This window comes from Saccostrea echinata, unplaced genomic scaffold (assembly GCF_033153115.1).
Source record: "Saccostrea echinata isolate AGI-Se365-2 ecotype Australia unplaced genomic scaffold, CSIRO_AGI_Sech_v1 ptg000027l, whole genome shotgun sequence".
Taxonomy (NCBI): Eukaryota; Metazoa; Mollusca; class Bivalvia; order Ostreida; family Ostreidae; genus Saccostrea; species Saccostrea echinata.
Genome location: NW_026889776.1, coordinates 744,224 through 766,900, shown reverse-complemented (window position 1 = coordinate 766,900; position 22,677 = coordinate 744,224). Strand labels below are relative to the sequence as shown.

Here is a 22,677-nt window from a genome sequence, read left to right as displayed (position 1 = left end):
GTTCATATACTGAAAAATTGTTATTTTATAATTAGGCGCACGTGCGCTCCAAATTCAATTCATACGCTCACATCAAAAATTAGTGGTACATGATGAACATAGAGTCATCATAGCTACAATACAACAAGAGATGTTTGTGAAACACTTATGCCCCCCGCCCCCTGGACATACTTTATAGGGTGCACAAACCTTTATTATGGACAGTATACATTATGGGCACTGACATAGAAATGAAATTGACCTTTTGAACTTAAAATCAATAGGGGCCATCTACCGGTACTATCTGAGATGCATCAGCCAGAAATAGTCTTCTATATCACATCTTTCGCAAAACATGTTTCTCAGGATATATCAGTAATTCATTTGTTCAACATTTACAGAGATAATGAACGGAGAGAAAATAATTGGAATGTTTCCAAGTCCAAGGGGCATAACTCTGTTAAAAATTGCTCGAACGTACCCAAAACAGAAGTTGACCTAGACATATCTATGATAAATCTTTATACCAAATTTCATTTCAGTATGTGCAACCTCTGCGAAGAAAATGAACGGAAACTGCAAATAGTTGGAATTTTTCTAAGTTTCAGGGGCATAACTCTGTTAAAAATTGCTCGGTCGTACCCAAAACAAAAACTGAACTAGATATTCGTTTGATAAATCTGTATACCAAATTTCATTTCAGTATGTGCAACCTCTGCAAAGAAAATGAACGAAAACTGTAGGTGGACCGACAGACAGACAGACCGACCGACCGACAGACAGCAGCAAAGCAATATGCCCTCCCTTCTTCGAAAGGGGGGGGGACATAATAACATAGATGAGAGACTTAAACTTGTACAAAATATAGCAACAAACGTACAATGAAAACAGAAAGAAAAGAAATGAGAACATATAAGCGAGAGGCCCAAGGGCCTTTAATATCTGATAAATTGTACAACCTATCACTTCTATTTGAAGCCTCTTAGCATTCTACAAATTTAGATAAAGCTTTGGAATTCCAAAAGTATGTCATTATGACCTTCATTTTGGTTAACACACTCTGAGAACCTAATATGCATCAACGGACAAAGTTTGATGATTCTAAGCCGTCTTGAATATTCAGATATAACCATGAAATTCAAAAAATGGGTCACAGTGACCTACTTTTTGTAAAACACACTTAGAGACCAAAAATACCTTAATAGATCGATTTATTTCACGTGAAGTAGTTTACCATTTTTAATATTTTTTTAATTTTAAAATGTTTATTTGTATTTTTATTGTTTTATCTCAACAAAATTTTTAGACGTTCGACGACTGCGAAAACAAAAAATGATTTTTTTTTATTGTTAAGTACTATAGATCTGTGAAAAGTGATCTTTTTCTAAAAAGTGAAATTACTTAGAAGAAATTATTAAGTATTTCTTTTATCATAGTCTATTAGTTTAATACTGGATCCATATATTTACATCAATAATTGTTGGGCTAAAAATGGCTTTGAAAAGTGTAGGTACATGTAAATCAAGGCTTAGTATTTTATGCGGCTTCGGTAAGAACTCTGATGTATACAAGATTTATTACGCAAGTTGATTAGAATATTAGTACCAAATAAATATAGGAAAACAGCAAATCTAGTTATTTTGTTGTATAAATTTGCTTATATATATATATATATATATATATATATATATATATATATATATATATATAGTGCATAATTGCAACCATGCTATAACGGAGGCAAAGTTTTGCAACCACTTATCTGTTAATAATGTCTAGTCAACTCTTTTTGTTGACTTGAAGTCATTGTTGACATGCTAAAAAATCTACATCTTCATGGAAATCTTCTAAATTACGTTTTTGCCATCAAGTTGACAAAATATCTTTACTACAAGTCTACAATAGGATTTGGCACATTATCTTCAGATAAAACGCCATCAATTTCTAACAAGTCATCATAATTACTGTAGTAGACATAATATTTGATTCGTCATTTGCTGGCAAGTCCACATAGCATCGATATCTTATTAAGTCGAAGAAATTAAATGTTGACTGATGTCGACTAGTCAGAAGACAAATGTTAATTACTTATTTGGTCAAAAAATATGTTGAATTGTTAGAAAAGTTTGTCGATTTGCCAGAAAATTATGTTGACCCGAATTTGTTGGACAGGTATATCGATTTGTCAGATATTATGAAGACAAGTTTATATTAGTTGAGGGACAACCATTTTATTCCAAGGCAGGGAAGAGAGAGGCGGGTGTTTTGTTTTAAATAAATATTCCGATCTAGTGCGCGATAGAATATTCTATAGGTGCTGTAAATTAGAAGTGGATTCTAAAAAAATCTCTAAAGAAGTATTAGAAAATTTGAAATCGACAATTTTTCAAAAGACAGTAAAATCAAAAGTACGACTTTTGTACACTCTTTACAAGCATTCCTTACGACAAATTTGAAAATGTACATTTTATCATGGACAACTGCTTCCTCAATAAAAATGGAAGTCGGGAAATTTTCGTATCTTGTAATAGGTCATCAACAAATCACATTGTTAAAAATCACCCTGATTCTACCTTAAACTATCCTGAAGTTGATGTTAAAAGGAAGCTGGAGTTCCTAATAGAGATTGTTCTATCTGATGTATCCGTATACGTATCCGTATCCGTATACGTATCGAGGTATGAGAGGCATCTCGATCCAGATGATTTAACCGTTAGGTAACATTTCCATCGTTTCTTGTTTGATTTCTTGTTTGATTTCAGCCTCATTCATTTCAAAATAAGATATATAGAAATATTTCTAATAAAACGTATCAAGTTGCTGTTCACACCTTTCATTTTATGGAAGGATTTAAAAAAAAAAATAAAATTAGTAAGAAAAAGTATGTATATTTTTATTAAATTTTTTAAAAATAAAAAAGTTAAAAGGGACCCCCCCTTCTCTCTCTCTCTCACACACACAATATCAGGATATATTATTGTTTCATTCTCGAAGTAACCTTTACCAACACAAGACATATTCCCCATAATGCATACAGTCAGTGCTCGTTATCTCAGACTTGATTGGACCAATTAAAACTTCGATATATTCAAGAATTTGAGTTAACAAAGTTTAACTGTACGAGGTGTCAGAGATCAATTATTCTAGATGAGTATAAGTTTGTCTACATCAAGCAAACACTTAAAATTGATTAACAAAGTGGAGAAGGGGGAAGCTGGGCCGAGGCAGGGAGAAACCAAAAAATGACAAGTCACCTTAGCAAAACTTTGACAATAAAAAGGTGTAGAAATTAATCAAAATCCTAAAAAACTGCCTTACTGTTTTTTTAGGATTTTGATTAATTTCTACACCTTATTATTTAATAGTTACTATTACGGGGGATATGTGTGTGTGGGGGATGGATATTAAGTTTTGAGTTCCTCTTTTCCACAAAAATAATTACGGATACATTAACTGTGAAAGATTAATTTGACCATACTGCATACTCTGTGTGTATGTGTGTGTGTGTGTGTGTGTTGGGGGGGGGGGGAGTCACTGAAAATTTCCATCCTCATTTTCTTTTTTATCATTATCAACATTCTATATATCATTTGATTATATTTGATGGACATAGTTCTCCAGAAAAGCTTTGGAAAGCTGGCAATTCTGGGGTGGTTTGAAGACTCTTAACTCTCTAAATTGTTAGGTGATAGCCGTATCCGAAATTCTAGAGAGCTTGAGAAAGGACTACCATTTCCAAAAGTGATACAATTACACGCAGTTTTTGTCGGGGATGAATAACAATAGTTGACAAAAGGAGATAAACGGAGAACAATGTTTATGTCTTATACATTACTTTATATACATGTTGACTAAAGTTAACTTACTGATTTATTTATTGAAATTAAGATGACTGTAATTCTTTGTGTGCAAGCGGGACCAAAACTCTGAAAAAAATGCTGATATTTTATCAATTAAATGTTTTGTATAAATTTTATCCTTTATTCTGTTTTTTATTTCTCTGCTACGTTGAAGCAGCCTCTTCTCTTCAGTTCTATAAACTGCGTGTTGAATTGACTCACACTTGTCCCGATGTGGGCCAAAATGCATAAATAAATAAATAAAAATAAAATAAATAAATAAAAATCAGCTGGATGGACAAGGTAGCATAGAAGAAATAGATGTCTATTGTTTTGGCATTTTTTAGCCTAATGTTCTTTTCTTTCTTATAAAAAGAGAGTTAAGATAATGATTACCATATTCTGAAACAGTTCCTATATCAAACCATGAATTATAATACGTATGTACGACAACAAGAGAACTAAAAGGAAATATCAAATTTAACAATTGCATTTTCATTTCATTACCTATTTTCTGTCGCCACGAAGTCTTTAAGTTAATGCTGCTGAAAGGACAAAATATAAAGCCAAATCAAGCTGTATGAGAATAGGCACGAAAGTAGCAATTTCAGCTGGGGAGGGGAATGGGAGACGACATACACTTATTTGTCGAATAGTTCATTGAAAAAAAAAGAATGAAGAAAGTCAACAGACGCTATGAAAGTTTGTGTGTGTTCCCGGGCTGTTGGGGGGGGGGGGGGGGGCTTGGCATTTTTTAGCATATACTGGTAAGGGTCTAGAAGCGGCTTCACGGTTTTATTGATTGTGTGGATATCGATGTCTTTTGCATTTTAGTGTGTGTGTGAGTGGGGGTTGGGGGGTTGGGAGGTTAACTTTTATGTCATCTAATGTAAATTACAGAATCAATCAATAAAATATCCTGATGTTAGGATGGAGAGAGGGGGATCCCGATAAATGTTTTTAAACAAAGTTGCAATTAAAGTTTTAAACAATATAATGAAAACAAATACAAATTTATTTAATTTCATTATCTATTTTTTAGAAATTTTCCAGTCAGATAGACGTTTACAGCAGCTTAATACATTTTTATTAGAAAAAATACCATATGCTATTCTTAAATGAATGGGGCTGCTTTAAATCCAAACAAATAACGATGGAAATTATAGTAAAAAGTTTAGACATCGGGATCGAGATGCCTCTTTCACCTCGATACATATACGGATACTTATACGGATACGTCAGAAAGAACATTCTCTAATTGACACCGTTTTTGTAATCTTAGGAGACCGGGTCTTCCAACAAGATTTTGGAATTTCGATGGGCACTAATTGTGCTCCTTTATTAGCCGGCCTGTTTTTAAATTTCTATGAAGAAGAATTTATCTAAAAAAAAATTACATGAGAAGAAGATAACACTTGCTTTGGCCTTCAACTCGTCATTTTGATACATCGATGACGTATGATCAAGTAACAATAGTTACTTTAGTTCATATGTCGACTCGATATATCCCACTGAATTTGAAATTTAAGACACCACTGAATGTACCACAACTGTTTCATATTTTGAAGATTTACAAACTGTGGACGATTAAGGCCAACTGACAACTATATTGTGTAAGAAAAGAAATGATTTCATCTTTTCCAATGTGAACTCTACTTTTTTGTAAAGTAATATTCCGCTATCAACTGTATATGGTATGGCGTGTGAAGCGTTGCATTATAATACTTTTTTGTTATTCCTATTCAAAATTTTGTTTTTCTTATTCTAAAAAATGCCATTCCTATTGTGATTCCTATTCGATAAGTTGCTATTCTTATGCGAAAAAAGTTTATTTTATTCGATAATTCATCATTCCTATTCGATAAATTGTTATTCCTATTCCATTATTAAATGATTTATATTCGATAAACATGTAATTCTTATTGAAAAACATATCATTCCTATTCGAAAACATACAATTCCTATTCAATAGTCTTGTCTTATTCGATAAATTGATTATTCTTATGCCACTTTTTTTTTTATTATTCTTATTCAATATTAGCATTCTGGGTAATATGAATTGTTCCATTGTAACGACTCTGCTCATTGAATAATGAAAACGAAAGAAGTTTTGCTTCATATGTCTACAACTGTCAAAGGATTCCCACCAAGACTTACTTTCACTTTTTAAATCACTATGAATTGAGTTTACAACCAGTTCTATTGTTATCATATTTATTTTCCAGAATGCAATTATTGAAAAAGAATAAGAAAACAGCGCATAAGAAAGACAAAATTATTGAATAAGAAGATTATTATATAAGAATCGTATCTTTTCGAATAGAAATGGATATCTTTTCGAATAGGAACAACAACGTTATAACATATGAATCACATAATTTTCGAAAAGGAATGACAAAATTATCGAATAGGAAACACGTGTTTTCGAATATGAATGATATATTTTGGAATAGGAATCGGCCGAGCTGTTTGACATTCGTTGTTGAAAGCCTTTTGGAACGCTGTAACTTAATTACATTCATAGCGTGGCTTCGTGCTGCTGTCTGAAATGCATCAAAGGTTATAATCTTCTTGTTAAAAGAATCACACACACATTAGAACAATCTATTTTTTCTCTGTGAAAGTCCAAAAACTACCATCCTCGCAAGCCAGGGGTCCTGAGTATCATATTCCTTCTAACAGGAATAGCAATTTATCGAATAGAAATGACAAATTATCGAAAAGGAATCACATTTTTTGTAATAAAAATAATAACTAATGGAATAGAAATCATTGTATTTATTTTGGCTTATGTGTTTCGTGCTAATTGTAAAGCTTTTGCTTTTGTTCTTGTACTGAATTTGACTGGATGGAATGTTCTGCCCACCTGATCAATATATAGGGCTCACTTTCTAGATACCAGATTCCACCTCTGGAATTTCCAGGGTTTTTTGTTTTATAGCCTATTCATAGATTTGTACATGTAATTATTTATGAATGCTATGAATTTTAGAAAGTGATGTCAAAAGTAAGGTTGTCATGCATGAAAATAAGTGTAATCGTGTATTGATAAAAAATGTACATATATACTCGGGCTGATATGCTTATTTCTATTATCCTTAAAAAGGGAAAAATTTGAAACCGAAATATAAATATATAGATACTGATTAATCCCATAAAACAACTTCCCAGTTCAAAGACAGTCAAACTCTTGAGTGGGGGTCAATATCCAACAGGGTCAATTTTCAACGTGTTGAGGTCATCCGAGATTAGAAAAAAATTTCAAACTGTTGAAAAATGACCCCGGGTATAAATTCAACGACTTTTGGTCTCAATTTTCAACGGAGAAAAAGCACCCAGGGTTCAATATTCAACATTGAAAAATGAACCCCGGGTCAATTTTCAACTCCGGTCAATATTCAACCATACACCCGGCGGCAATATGTACCGACGGACGACAATATGTGCGGTGGGGGTAGGTACTTATTGTTGCCCACGAAACTATGTACAGAACGACAATATGTACCATCACTGACGATCTTTGAGAAAACGGACGATCTGTAAAAATCTTATCAAAACTTTAAAAAAAGTTAGTGTCATGGAAAGAGATAGGAACTTCACAATCGCCGATCTTGGAAAAGCACAGCTACGCGAAAAAATATAACACTGACAAACAAAATTATGGTACTGGAACAATTGTTAGCAAAATGAATGCCACTGATAGAGACCCGTTTTTAATGAGTAGGGAATGTGCCATACTGTGTTTAATGTAGAGAGAAAAAATTTGAGAACCTCATGACGCTATGTTTTTGACGTTAAAATGTTTTGAAGTTGCTCCGTGGTTACAAAACAATCATGCTGATTTTTAAATTAAGCAACACGAATTCTATTAAATCACATGAAAAGAAAATCACACATCAACAAAATAAATACTTTTACATATTTTACTCCTGTTCATTTTAAATTTCTTGAAAAAAAAGTATAACGAAGATTGACATGGTCCACGAAATTTCCAAACAACCCTCGTATATGAAAATATATTTCTGAATTTTTTCCATATTCTTCCTGAGAAGATTCTGTAGAAACACATGTAATCAAAAACACATGCAAACAACATGCTGATTAAAAAAGCTCACAAAAAATCCATTTAGGTGAAGTAAAAAATAAATCATATACTTACCAAATGGTTTTCCTTTACGGCTCACAATCACAACAACAACAACTACGATTAATGCAAAAATTACTCCTATCCCTCCTCCTAATCCTCCAATCAATGCTTCACTGGACCCAGTTTGCTCCACATTAACATCTGTAAAAATATACATCACATTAATAGCCAAAATAAAACAATTTTTATGATTAAAACAAGAGGCCACTGGACCACATTTGTCAACTGAGTCAGTTTGGTCTTGCTCTTCTTCGTCCTATGTAAAATTCTGATTTTCTCTTCGTTGCCCCATCCTATAAACAGGGGCCAGGATTATAATAAAACTAAATCTACGCTAACAGTGGATGCTTCGCTAGTCTCCCTCGCTGAATCATCACTGTTAACAGGTAATTTAGCATGTTTACATATATTTTTTCGTATTTTTTCTTGGAAACATTTCAAACAAAAAGGTTGAGTATTTAACTTCATACAGATGAAATCAGTGATTTATCGTTCATAACGCAAAAAATCCAGTTTGCAATGCGTACACTTTGGTAAGATTAATGTAAACATCTGATCAGCCATTGTCGCATATGACGTATCATGGTCACATGATCGCTATCTAATTAACTTGAATTTTTAACTGAGGGGTTTGTATTCTAATCAATAATGTTTAATTACTGCGTTATCTCCACAATAAAAACAAAATTTATAAACTATGATCATAAGGGACATAATACGCTTTTAATTTCAAGTAATTGAGAAACATGGGACAAGTCCTTTAATGAATTTGGAATGACCATTCTATGGTTTCTTTGGTGTATCACCGTAGGTCACTTGATCACACGCCGATTGATCCCCGCTGACCTCCTTTGCCACGCGCTATCGAGGGAGGTGTTACATAATTGTAAACACACAAGGTGAATGTAAAAGGCGTGCACTTAATGGCTGTGAATAGTCTATGCTTCAAAGTTATGTTTTATATTCTCACTACATTGTTTGTTTTTATATGATAAGAAGAAAAGGTTATCTTTTTTTCCTTTTTTAGTAGACTGGTTTATTCGAATTTGAAACAGGATGTGTTTGTGAAACACTGATGCCCCCGTATGGCAGCTTCTGGCGAAATTTAAAGTTTCTCAAATGCAAGTTAAACTCCAAGTCAAGAAATCAAAAATGTTGGTACCTAAAGAAAGGTTCTCGAAAAATATACCTGTGAAATATGAAAGCCCTAGTACAAACAGTTGAAAAGTTATGGTGAAGGTTAAAGTTTTCTCAAAGCAAGTAAAACGGCAATGTCAAGGTCAAATGGTGCCCAAGGGAAGGTCTGGTCACAAGTGATACACATGATTGTGAAATGTGAAAGCCCTAGAACCAAACGTTCAAATATTATGGCCAAGGTTTAAATTCTTAAAAAGTAGGTCAAAAACTCCAAGGTCATGGTCAATGCCAAAATTGTTGGTATCCAAAGGAAGGTCTTGTCACAAGGAATATACATGTGAAGTATGAAAGCCCTAACACTGTTTAAAAGTTATGGCCAAGGTTAAAGTTTTTCAAAAGTAGGTCAAACTCCAAAGTCAAAGGGTCAAAGTTGTTGGTATCCAAAGGAAGGAATTGTCACAAGGATTACATATGTGAAGTATGAAAGCCCTAGCAGCAACTGATCAAAAGTAATGGCCAAGGTTAAAGTTTTTCAAAAGTAGGTCAAACTCCAAAGTCAAGGTCAAAGGGTCAAAGTTGTTGGTATCCAAAGGAAAATCTTGTCACAAGGATTACACATGTGAAGTATGAAAGCCCTAGCACCAACCGTTCAAACGTTATGGCCAAGCTTAAAGTTTTGCAAAAGTAGGTCAAACTCCTAAGTCAAGGTCAAAGGGTCAAAGTTGTTGGTAACTAAAGGAAGGTCTTGTCACAAGGATTGCACATGTGAAGTATGAAAATCCTAGCGCCAACTGTTCAAAAGTTAGGGCCAAGGTTAACGTTTTTCAAAGTATGTCAAACTCCAAGGTCAAGGTCAAAGGGTCAAAGTTGTTGGTATCCGAAGGAAGGTCTTGTCACAAGGTATACACATCTTAAGGTTGAAAGCCCTAGCACCAACTATTCAAAAGTTATTGCCAAGGTTAAAGTCTGAAAAAATTTAGCAAAAGTAGGTCAAACTCCAAGGTCAAGGTCAAAAGGTCAAATTTTGTGGTACTCAAAGAAAGGACTTGTCACAAGGAATGCACATGTGAAATATGAAAGCCATATCTCCAACCAATCAAAAGTTATGGGCAAGGTTAAAGTTTTTGAGGACAAACAGACAGACAGACAGACGGACGGACAGGGCAAAAACTATATTCCCCCGAATCTTCGATTACGGAGGCATAAAAAGAATAATAATCTTAACCATCAGAATCAGTAGAAGGTCTTCCTTTCCAACGGAAGACCTTAAACAAGAGGCCCTAGGGCTTTAACGGTCACCTGACTATAATACAACAATTTAAAGGATGCAAAGAGTATAAAATGAACTGAAAGGTGAAGCTTTGTTGCCCAAAAGCAAGAAAAATAGGGTGATCAGGATCAACAAAATAATTAGTCTTAATATTCATAAACAGTTCATAAATTAGGTTCAAACCTGTTCCCCATTTATCACTCTCACTATACAGTATAAACATAGGTAATCAGAGATTACAGAGCTCACCTCAACGAATGTTGTCTTTAAGTAAGGCAAAGTCCCACACTAAAGTAATAATCTAGGAGTGTGCATCCCTAGATGCAACATTTATGCAATTTTGGTCTGATCGGGCTTACAGTTACTTGGGAATAGATTTATATGAAAACTTAAAACTAGTCACTCATCCAGAAAATGTAAGTCAAATCCAGCATCCGAAGCAAGTCTGAGATTGTTCGTCCCTTGATGCATCATCCATGCAAGTTTGGTTCAGATAGCCTTATAGTTACTTGGAAATGAGGTCTGCTCCAAAACCTTTAACCTGGTTACTCATCCCAAAAAGTTAGGTCAGATCCAGCATCCGAAGCAAGTCCAGTAGTGTGAATCCTTAGATGTATCATCCATGCAAGTTTGGTCAATATAGGATTTAAAGTTACTTTGAAATGACATCTGCTCCAAAAACTTAAACCTGGTCACTCATCCGGAAATTGTAAGTCAAATCCAGCATCTGAAGCAAGTTCAGTAGTGTGCATCCTTAGATGTATCATCCATGCAAGTCTGGTCAATATAGGGCTTATAGTTACTTGGAAATGACATCTGCTCCAAAAACTTTAACCTGGTCACTCATCCCAAAAATTTAGGTCAGATCCAGCATCCGAAGCAAGTCCAGTAGTATGCATCCTTAGATGTATCACCCATGCAAGTTTAGTCAATATAGGGCTTAAAGTTACTTGGAAATGACATCTGCTCCAAAAACTTTAACCTGGTTACTCATCCGGAAAATATAGGTCAGATCCAGCATCTGAAGCAAGTCCAGTAGTGTGCATCCTTAGATGTATCATCCATGCAAGTTTAGTCAATATAGGGTTTATAGTTACTTGGAAATGACATCTGCTCCAAAAACCTTAACCTGGTCACTCATCCCAAAAATGTAGGTCAGATCCAGCATCCGAAGCAAGTCCAGTAGTGTGCATCCTTAGATGTATCATCCATGGAAGTTTAGTCAATATAGGGCTTATAGTTACTTGGAAATGAGATCTGCTCCAAAAACTTTAACCTGGTCACTCATCCGGAAAATATAGGTCAGATCCAGCATCTGAAGCAAGTCCAGTAGTGTGCATCCTTAGATGTATCATCCATGCAAGTCTGGTCAATATAGGGCTTATAGTTACTTGGAAATGACATCTGCTCCAAAAACTTTAACCTGGTCACTCATCCCAAAAAATTTAGGTCAGATCCAGCATTCGAAGCAAGTCAGTAGTATGCATCCTTAGATGTATCACCCATGCAAGTTTAGTCAATATAGGGCTTAAAGTTACTTGGAAATGACATCTGCTCCAAAAACTTTAACCTGGTTACTCATCCGGAAAATATAGGTCAGATCCAGCATCTGAAGCAAGTCCAGTAGTGTGCATCCTTAGATGTATCATCCATGCAAGTTTAGTCAATATAGGGTTTATAGTTACTTGGAAATGACATCTGCTCCAAAAACCTTAACCTGGTCACTCATCCCAAAAATGTAGGTCAGATCCAGCATCCGAAGCAAGTCCAGTAGTGTGAATCCTTAGATGTATCACCCATGGAAGTTTAGTCAATATAGGGCTTATAGTTACTTGGAAATGAGATCTGCTCCAAAAACTTTAACCTGGTCACTCATCCGGAAAATATAGGTCAGATCCAGCATCTGAAGCAAGTCCAGTAGTGCGCATCCTTAGGTGTATCATCCATGCAAGTTTAGTCAATATAGGGTTTATAGTTACTTGGAAATGACATCTGCTCCAAAAACCTTAACCTGGTCACTCATCCCAAAAAGTTAGGTCAGATCCAGCATCCGAAGCAAGTCCAGTAGTGTGAATCCTTAGATGTATCATCCATGCAAGTTTGGTCAATATAGGATTTAAAGTTACTTTGAAATGACATCTGCTCCAAAAACTTAAACCTGGTCACTCATCCGGAAATTGTAAGTTAAATCCAGCATCTGAAGCAAGTCCAGTAGTGTGCATCCTTAGATGTATCATCCATGCAAGTCTGGTCAATATAGGGCTTATAGTTACTTGGAAATGACATCTGCTCCAAAAACTTTAACCTGGTCACTCATCCAGAAAATGTAGGTCAGATCCAGCATCCGAAGCAAGTTCAGTGGTGTGCATCCTTAGATGTATCATCCATGCAAGGATGGTCAATATAGGGCTTATAGTTACTTGGAAATGAGACCTGCTCCAAAAACTTTAACCTGCTCCAAAAACATTAACCTGGTCATTCTTTAGCTGCAATTGCAGCATCTGAAACCTTGACTGGTACAATAAAACACACTAGAAGCATCCTCCATGCATCTCTGACTAATATAGGCCATAGAAGTACTTGAAAAGAAAACTGCTCCAAAAACCTTAACCTGGGACGCCGACGCCGAGGGTATTACATAAGCTCCCCCAACTTCGTTGAGGTGAGCTAAAAAATTATCAATGTTTCTGTACTATTTTAATCTCTATCTTAATTTCTTACATTGACCTCTCTTGGTCTTTCATGAACATATAAAAAGACAAGTCATTTTTGTCTCATTTTTATCTATCTACTACTTACAAGTCTACCTGATCATTAAAACTATGAAAGTACTTTTTGTATTATACAATAAAAAATCTTGCATAATTCTCTTATTCTATTTACCTTTCAAGTACACTATTTACAGTGATTAATAATCAAAAGTAAATGGCAAAGGGGAATAACAGCTCTCAGTAGAATACAAATTAATAGAGCCCTGGCCAGGACCAGAACACTTGACGAAATGGTCCAGATATTCAAAAATCCTTTTAAAACTTTTACTCTATTTGCCTCTGATCTGCCCAGGTGCAGAGAAGATTTTCAAAGAAATGATGCATTTTACTACAGATTCACTATGTTATCAATAAAGCCCCCCCCCCCCTCTGCGAGAAACACCAGAGCCTCTGACCCTGGGACCATAAGTTTGCTCATCATAACTAATCACTTTGTTTAATCGCTTAACACTAAGGAGCAAACAGGATTATTTAATAGAATGAATGCATTTCCACTATTTTATCAAGAGCCCTACCCTTACACCAGCACATCTGACCCACGGGTCATGAAATTCACTACTCTGGAAGAAGCACTCTTGCTGATCATAACTATACACTTAGCTTCTTTGCTTTTTCACCAGAAATAGAAAAGAATATTTTCAAAGAAATTTTGCTTTTTCGCTTTATAATCAATAGAAGCCCCCCACCCCTTCCCCTCTCACCAGAACCCTTGAACCTGGGGTCATGAAATTCACAATTTTGGAAGAGGCATCCTTCCGTATCATAAAATGTACTTGGTTTTTTTTATATAATACACAGGGGCAGGGAAGAAAATTTTCAAAAAAATAATGCACTTTCACTGTATGATCTATATAGCCCCGCCCTAGCTACAGAACCCCTAACCCTGAGGCCATGAATTTCACAATTTTGATAGAGGGCTCAATGCTTTTTATAATCATGCTAACAGTTTGACTGCTTGATGTCCAGTAGTGAAGAAGAAGATTTTTAAAGATTGCATTAATTTTGATGGTTTTGGCCACACCCCTCAGGCCACGAATTTCACAATTTTTGTTCCCCTTCTCCCATAGATGCTATATGTTAAAATTAGTTGAAATTGGTTCACTGGTTCCAGAGAAGAAGCTGAAAATGTACAAATTTAAAGTTAACGGACGACGCACGCCGCACGACGACGGACAAAAAGAGATAGCAATAGGTCACCTGAGTTACTCAGGTGACCTAAGAAGGAAAAAAATAATAACTAGAGCAAAGCTCGTTGCAAAGCAACAAGTAGGTCTTCCGGCGGACGGCGGACGTCGAAAGTAATATATAATTTTTTTTTATCCTAATAATGTTAAAATTTAGGCAAATTTCTATAAAATGGACCAAAAATCATTTTTTTTCAAAATATTCGGCTGTCAACTCGGACGTTTCCGGCCGTTAGGACGTCACTTCCGGTTGATGCCGAAAGTCTAAGAGCCATTAAAAACCTTTAAACTCAAATACAAACCATTTTATACCATTTCTAATGATTTTAAAGGAAAAGTTTTATTTTTCGACTACTTCTGGTTTAAACCGGCAGTACCTTAAATGGATGGTTTTTGTTGTCAATTAAACATTTGAACTTAAGTTCTATATGTCTTTATTCAAAACTGTTCAATTCTTTTAAAAATCCATAAATTAAATATCACCTTCATTGTCGACCGGAAGTGACGGATGCAAAAACAAAAGGCATAATACACAAATCAAAGAGATGTTCTATCACCTCTGAAAAAAATCATAATTCTATCTTGAGTCGATTTTAAGAAAACGTGTAGACAAATTGACAATTTGAAAAATGAAAATCGGATAAAAAATGCGACCAGAAGTGATTTTTCAAAAAATGCAAAAAAAAAAAAAAAAAAAAAAAAAAAAAAAAGTCTGGAGATATTATAATGATGCATTGTCCCTGAAAAAATCTTTGAAATTGGTTGATTAGTTTCCGAGAAATTGCGTGTACTTTGAAAAGGGAAAAATAATAATACATGTAATAGGAAACAGATGGAAAACAGAAAGGTCTTCCAAAGGAAGTCGGAACACCTTAATAAGAAATGTGATAAATCAACAATAGAATAAGAAAAGGTTGTCCGCAGAAGATAGAAGACCCTAATAAGAAAAAAAAAAAAAAACAATGGAATCACTGTGAAGTCTTCCATCTGAAATGGAAGACCTTATTTATATTAAGAAACAGTAAAAGCAATATTTTCCCAAACTTCGTTTTGGGAACATAATAAGAAACAGAGTAAAAACAATGTTCCCAAACTTCGTTTGGGGAACATAATTACAAATCATTTTATACTATTTCTAATGTTTTAGAGAAAAAGCTTCATTTTTCTACAACTTCCGGTTTACATCGGAAGTACTTTCGATGGGTTGTTTTTATTGTTGATTATTAATGTAAACATTAGTTTCATATGACATTATACAAAAACTTTTTTTGAATTTTAAAGTTAATATCACTTCTGTTGTAGACAGAAAGTGACGGATACAAAAACGAGAGATGTTCTATTTTCCCTGAAAATTTCAAGATTCTATCTTAAGTCATTTATAGGAAATTGTGTGGACAAAATGAATGTTTGAAAATCGAAAATAGGACAAAAAATGCGACCGGATGTAATTTTTATCCCCCCCCCCACCCCAAAATGATCTTGTGATAGGAAAAGAATGCATCATTCCTGAAAAGAAAAATCTTTGAGAAGAGTCAACTGTTTTCCGAGAAATTTCGTGTTCTATAAAAAGGAAATAATGGTAATGAGGAACAAAGAGAAAACAGCAAGGTCTACAGAAGGAAGTCCGAAGATCTAACAAGATGATCAGAAAATGGCATTTCGCCTAAAATCGAAAAACCCAAATAAAACAAGAGGACAATAATAGTGCTTTTCGCCTGAAAATGAAAAACCCTAAATAATACTCGTATGCAAAGTGTGTGTTTCCAAATTTTGATTAAAAAATTGATTAATTTTTACTAGTATACGCAGGCAGGTCCTGAAGTTTTTTCCTATATTTTCCCCTATATATTTCTGTTTTAAACTTTGATCGCGTATTTTTGCCAGACCCTACTCCTGGGGGGTTATGATTTAAATAAATTTGAATCTTCACTATCTGAGAATGTTTCATGCATATCAAGATTACTTAATATTCTTTTTGCTGTTCAAAACAAGATTTTAAAATATTTTTTCCAATAAATCCACTGTAAACTTTGATCACCCATTGTTGCGCTATCCGACTCCTGGTTGCCATGAATTGAATGAATCTACAATACCTGAAGATGATTTTTATTTTTGTCTGGCAATTGACTTTTGAGAAAAAGATTTTAAAGTCCCCCCATTCCTGTGTGAAACTTTGATAACACATTGTGGACCCACCCTACCCTCGCAGTCATGATTTGAAAAACAAAACAAAACTGAATCAACACTTTTTGAGGATGTTTTGACATGTTTATTTTTTCTGGCCCAGTGGTAATGGAAAAGATTTTTATTAAATGTCATTGATATTACTTTTTTTTACTAATTCTTAATTATCTCCCCGTGGAAAAGGGAGTTGCACTTCATTTAAAAAAAAAAAATTAAATCCCTTCACCCAAGTATTTCGTACCGGTCGGTTTAATCTGGCGCAGTAGTTCTAAGTCGAAAATGTGAAAAGTTTACATACAGACGGAGAGACAGATGGACATACAAAGGTTAAAATGTGATAAGAAAAGTTCACTTGAGCATTAGTCTCTGGTGAACTAAAATATGAGATATCAAATCTAATACAAAAGGATTATACAGTTTAAAAAACTTACATCCTGTTGTGCAGTTTGGCATTTCCATAGAATAGGTAGCCCCAAAATTATTCCTTGCAATCACAACAAAGACATACTCTGAAGCCTGCTTAAGATTGTCGACAGTTACATTTATCTTCTGACCTTTTCCTTTGTCTAAGATGACCCTCCTGTATTCTTGATAATTCCTGTCATTCAAGGATTTATATTTAATACTGAAATTCTGTGGTGAGCCACCATCCAAACTGCTGGTCCAAATAACTATAGCATCATGTATTTTACAAGTAACACTAACATCTTCAGGGGAAAATGGCTTTCCTGAAAATTAAGTGTTCGAATGAATATATCAGTTTAAATCTTTCTTTTTTCAGAAATTGTTTAAACTGCTGCAAGCATGCAATTCAGTTTAGTTAAACTTTTAAGCATATGAGTCATATAATTCAAGTCAATTTGGCCTAAGGTTTCTAGATGGGATGATCTTTTTTAGAGGGATGGTCCAAAGTTCAATTAGAAAAGCTCACTTGAGACATCAGCGAAGGTGAGCTTAAAAAGGAAGTACTTCTAAGGTCTGTTGCAATTTATTTCTTTACGTTAAACTTTTTAGTTTCGATACCTTCCGTGAATCTTCGTATCTTTAGAAAACTGATTTTCATGCATGAGCGCTTTAGCGCGCAGTATAGATACATGTACATTTACCAGGGAATGTTAGATTAATGCAAAAAAGAATTGCAGGTTGTTTTGTGTCTTGACTACAGAATCTAGATGTAAGTAAAATTGATGCAAAGCATCAAATCGACCGCATTTTTTTTGTAGTTTTACAAGTAAGTTCAAGAAAAGCACAACATACATGTATTCCAGGTCTTCGTTACGACAACACACACACACACACACACACACACACATTGCAAAATGAAAAGAAATTGCATGTTTTCGGTGCATTTGTCGATATGAAGATCAGTGATAACTGATGAGAATGAATTCTTATTTCTATATTCAGATTTTCAGGGTAGAATCTATTACATAACCCAGTGCAATCTGCTTGACTGGGTTAAGTTATAAACTCTCCCGTTTTTCAGAGGAAAAAGGATAAACTCTTCTCTTGGTAAATTCTTCAATTTTTCTGCGCACGCGTACAATAAGGAGGAAGAAGTAAAGCAATATTTTCATGTTGGGCCATGCAAAAAAAAAAAAATTTTCTCTATAAAAGTGGATTTTTTATGTTCCGAAACCTGGAATTTTCTGAAACCTTATACTTTTGGGAATTGAACAAAATTTGCACGGGTCATGCAAAAATTCTATGTTTGTCAATTTTCCTGTTTATGCGTCACGGTGTCGCTTTAATAAATGAATAAGAAAAAATTTATTTACATGCCATTCATGCTATACAAGACGCAATAAATTGGTAATTCATTCTTTTCAAAGTAACCGGCATTTATTTTCCTTAAGATTTATCTAAAAAGCTACATGTACTAAACTAAAACAATCAAATACAATCATATTGAGCAAAAAATTACTAAAGATATTATAACAAATAACTATTAACTAAATGAACATTTTCACAAATCTTGAGAATTGCCAAGAGTAACGTATTTCTTATGATCACAATAAATAGCAACAAGAACATATTGTAACCTTTTTTCTGGGTCAAAATGAATGACAGGGAACGACAGGGAGTGAACAGGGTGGTCAGGGGGGCATCAGGGAGTTGACAGGAACGCCAGAGAATGTCAGGGTACATCAGTGGTTAGACAGTGGTAATAGGGGCAAAGTCAGGGGACGTCAGGGAATAGACAGGGTGGTCAGGAACAATAATAGGGGATCATAGGAGAAAGTCAGAGGGAGACAGAAAAATGTCAGGGACTGACAGGGGAACGTCAGGGGTTTTTTTTAATAAGGGAAAAATCATTAAAGTAGTGCAGGCCTTCATAATATTGCACCCGATCTCCTCTTTCGGTTGATTTCAGATACAAAGATTCAAAAACTTTTTTCCAACATGGAAATGGAAAAATAGTGGTTCCTCATGCACATCTACACCTCTGACAAGAACAGCAGACTTCCTTATTAGGAGTTTATGATCAGAGGATTCCTTACTGTCTAGAAATGCAGATCCATTACCACCATCTCTTTTTCATTTATTGCTCTATATCGCACATTGCTATCAGTTAGGCTTAGCCGCTTCAACTACCCACACACACATGCCACAACTTTGGGGTTATCAAGATCTCAAAACTTTCTCGTTAAAAACAATTGCAGGGATTTAGCAAAGTTAAATAAACGATGAACAATCGTTTACCCATAACTCAAAACATTCAAGTCAAAAATTGTCTGCTCTACCATTCATTACAAGTAGGTCAATCTTCAAGATCAAGATCAAGGGGTCAAAAATCATAGATATTTGGAGAGACTTTGTCACAGGTAATGCACATATAAAATATGAAAATCCTATCTCTTCTCAAATAAAAAGTTATAAGCAAAAATTATTTTTTTGAAAAGTAGGTCAAACTTCAAGGTCAAGGTCACAAGGTAAAAAATCATAGTATATTTAAAAAGTTCTTGTCACAGGTAATATACATGAATAATATGAAACCCTATCTTTTTTTCATTCAAAAGTTAAATTTAAGCCAATTGAAAGCTATGTTAAAATGTTTCAAAAGTAGGTCAAACTTCAAGGTCATCGTAGTATCATAGTATTTGGAAAGGTTTTGTCACAGGAAATGTACCTGTGAAATATGAAAGCCCTTTCTCCTATCATTTAAAAGTTAAGACAAAGGTTGAAGTTTTTAATTTGTGACAGACGGACAGCTAGACTGACTGACGGATAGACTGACAGACAGACGAATGAAATTTAATGTCCCCTCGATTTCGCCAAAGTGGGGGACAAAAAAGACTCCCTACTGGGCAACTCCTTAGAACGTAAAATCCCACACTTTAAACATTCTAATCCGTCCACTACTCTGCATATTCAGCAAAATACTGCCCATCTATTGTTATGCCTCTTTTTAGTTCTCCAAATTTTCATAAAGGTTAGAGGTCACAAATAACCCGGGGAACCCTTGTTTCCATTTATGGGTGGTACTCCAGTGCCCCGTCAGTTTTTCACTTAACACCTTCAGTTATCCCTTTCATACTGTGGACTTGATACTAATAAGGAACAGTCACATTGTTTTTAGATCGGGACGGCCACTACAGCTGCAGATGCTGGGTCATCGGATATACAGATACAAAATATGAGTCGCTGGAAAACTTCAGCATATCAAAAGTACACAAGAATTCCAACTCTATGAATGTGATAAAGTGTTTCAGTCCTACTGGGAAGGCAGTTAGCTGAGTATTTCATATTCCGACGAAAACCAGGAATTCAGGGGCTTCCGGGTCAACCATGTAATTCCTTACTCGGACACAGGAACCTTGAAGTAAGGGGCTTCTGGCTCAACCATTTGATTCATTACTTTGACAGGAACCCTGAAGTCAAGGGCTTCTGGTTCACCTCTCCCTTATGTTGAATTATTTTTTGAACACATGAGTTTCCAGTTCAGTTGAATATTGTCTTTTTTAATTGATTGTGTTAAATAAACATGAACATGCTCGTAGGCAAACGTCCTAGTCCTTTAATCATTGTTTTTGCTAGTTCCCTTTGTATATGTTAAGGTCCCAAAATCATTATTAAGTGCATCATCTTATAGGGTGGTCACAGGAGGGGGCATTCAAAACCGTAGCAAACCACAGCCAGATTTGTGGCGGAAGATACTAGCTCCATCTTTGACACATTTTGTTTATACAATTTGCCAGATTATCTCGTCTTATAACTTTCGCTTTATCTAGTCACAATACTGTGTTTAGACTTTTTATATTGTATTTTTTAGGATTGTGGCATTTTTGGAAATTTTTACTAGTCACAATTCCTTCTCATGAAGTACATGTATGGTATTGTGTTTTTAGTTGGTTGTATTTTTAATTGTTTTATATTATGTTTTGGCACAATACTTTGTCATTTATTAGTTAAATAGATGACATTCTTATTCCTCAAACAATATGTTGTGTTGTATTGTGTCAAACTGAGCACTTACCTATCAGTTATCCATAAATACATGTCTATGAACATAAAACATTAATGGATACTTTTTTCATATTTACCGCCACAGTCTATATTTTTGGAACTTGCGCATGCGAAACTTGGTAGCGTCACTTGCCATATTTTATTTGATGTTTACAATTTAGCGTGGAAATTTTTAACAACACCCTTCCCACCTCCACTTACATTTTTCTACTCTCATGATCAAGGCCTTTTTACGATTTCTTATACTGTACTTTTTATATAGAATTGTACTTGGAATTTATTAAACTGTAGGACTAGTCATAACCCTTTTTTCATGCTTTATGCTATTGTAGTGAAAGATTGCGAAAGATATCCCATCTTTGACACTTTTTGTATACGACATTTGCCAGATTATCTCGTCTAATAACTTTCGTTTTATTCTAGTCAGATTACTATGTTTAGGATTTTTTTAATATTGTATGTTTTAGGATTGCGGCATTTTTGGATTTTTTAACTAGTCACAATTCCTTCTCATGGAGTATGGTATTGTGTTTTTAGTTGGGGGTCAGCAGCTTTTATACAAGTATTTTAATTTACCTGATCATTCTATTTTGTCAATGAAAGTTAGAATTCTAAAAAAGATTTACCACCACACAAACAGTCCATTACTGAGTACACCTTTCCGTAGACAACGAGAAGAATTTGGGATTAGAAAACTAGGGACAGCCTTTCCCTATGGATGTAATGACAATGTCGATAGTGTTGGAAATCTTTCCAGTCCACAGTGTAACAATATAAATGTGATGGGAATTTTTAACCATACACAGAGACGTAAGCGTTGTCATGGGCATCGGTCTTACAATAAACCTTTAATACATGATGTCTCTTTTGATTCATAACTACGGTAACCTTTTGTAAATCAACAGTTAGGTCTTCATCATATTCGCACCAAACTCTACTCTCGCAGTACAGTTAAGGTGTGCAATGGAAATATCGCCGATTTTTTACGATACAAAATATATTTTTTTCAGGATGGCGATTGTTTTGAGTGCTTTAATAATATCAGACAAATGTATTTATGGTTATTAACTACATATTGAGGACGATTAGATTTTCTATTTAGACTTGTCACGTAATGTGGCAGTTACGTGATTTTTACACATATACTTGCAGTATTGAGGTCAACTATAAATTTCAATAGTGCAAGGGCATAACCAAGTAAAAATTCGAAGTTTAATTTTTAAATAATTTCAACATCCATTGTATATATAGATTCTACAATTTCATTGTCCAAATTATATTTGTATGAACGAATACAGAATTTTTTGCTGGTCAGCTTCATTAAATATAGAAATAATTATTTCAGTTTCAATATTTCAACGGGATCGCAGCACTTTTCAAATAGCTTAATACTTCTAGAGTTTATGATTAAAAACTTGTCATGATCCATTGAGGGTATGCTATGCCCTTGCACTAGATCGATTTATTAAGACGCTTAGATTATCCTTCAATTTACTTGCATACAAATATACACCAGTATCCGTTAAATAGGAAATGTACGGAAAATATATGAACAAAATCATAAAAAGGACATTGTGTTTATATTAATAGCCTCTTAAAAATCTGCAAATAATATTTTATTTAATCATAAAATACATTTCTTCGTTTTGAAAATATTACTTGATCCGCCTCTCACTGCATACAGACTGCGTCAAGTTTT

At 34.5% G+C, this 22,677-nt stretch overlaps 1 protein-coding gene across 1 annotated transcript in view; it reads right to left on the bottom strand.

The window, feature by feature from the left end:
• LOC133193089 (uncharacterized) overlaps positions 1-22,677 on the bottom strand; it is a 185,423-nt gene that overhangs the window by 152,446 nt on the left and 10,300 nt on the right. Inside the window, exons 3-4 of the mRNA XM_061329063.1 lie at positions 16,943-17,239; positions 7,978-8,106 (exon numbers count right to left, since the gene is read on the bottom strand). Coding sequence (XP_061185047.1) covers positions 7,978-8,106; positions 16,943-17,239 — 426 coding nt within the window. The remainder of the gene's footprint in view (positions 1-7,977; positions 8,107-16,942; positions 17,240-22,677) is intronic.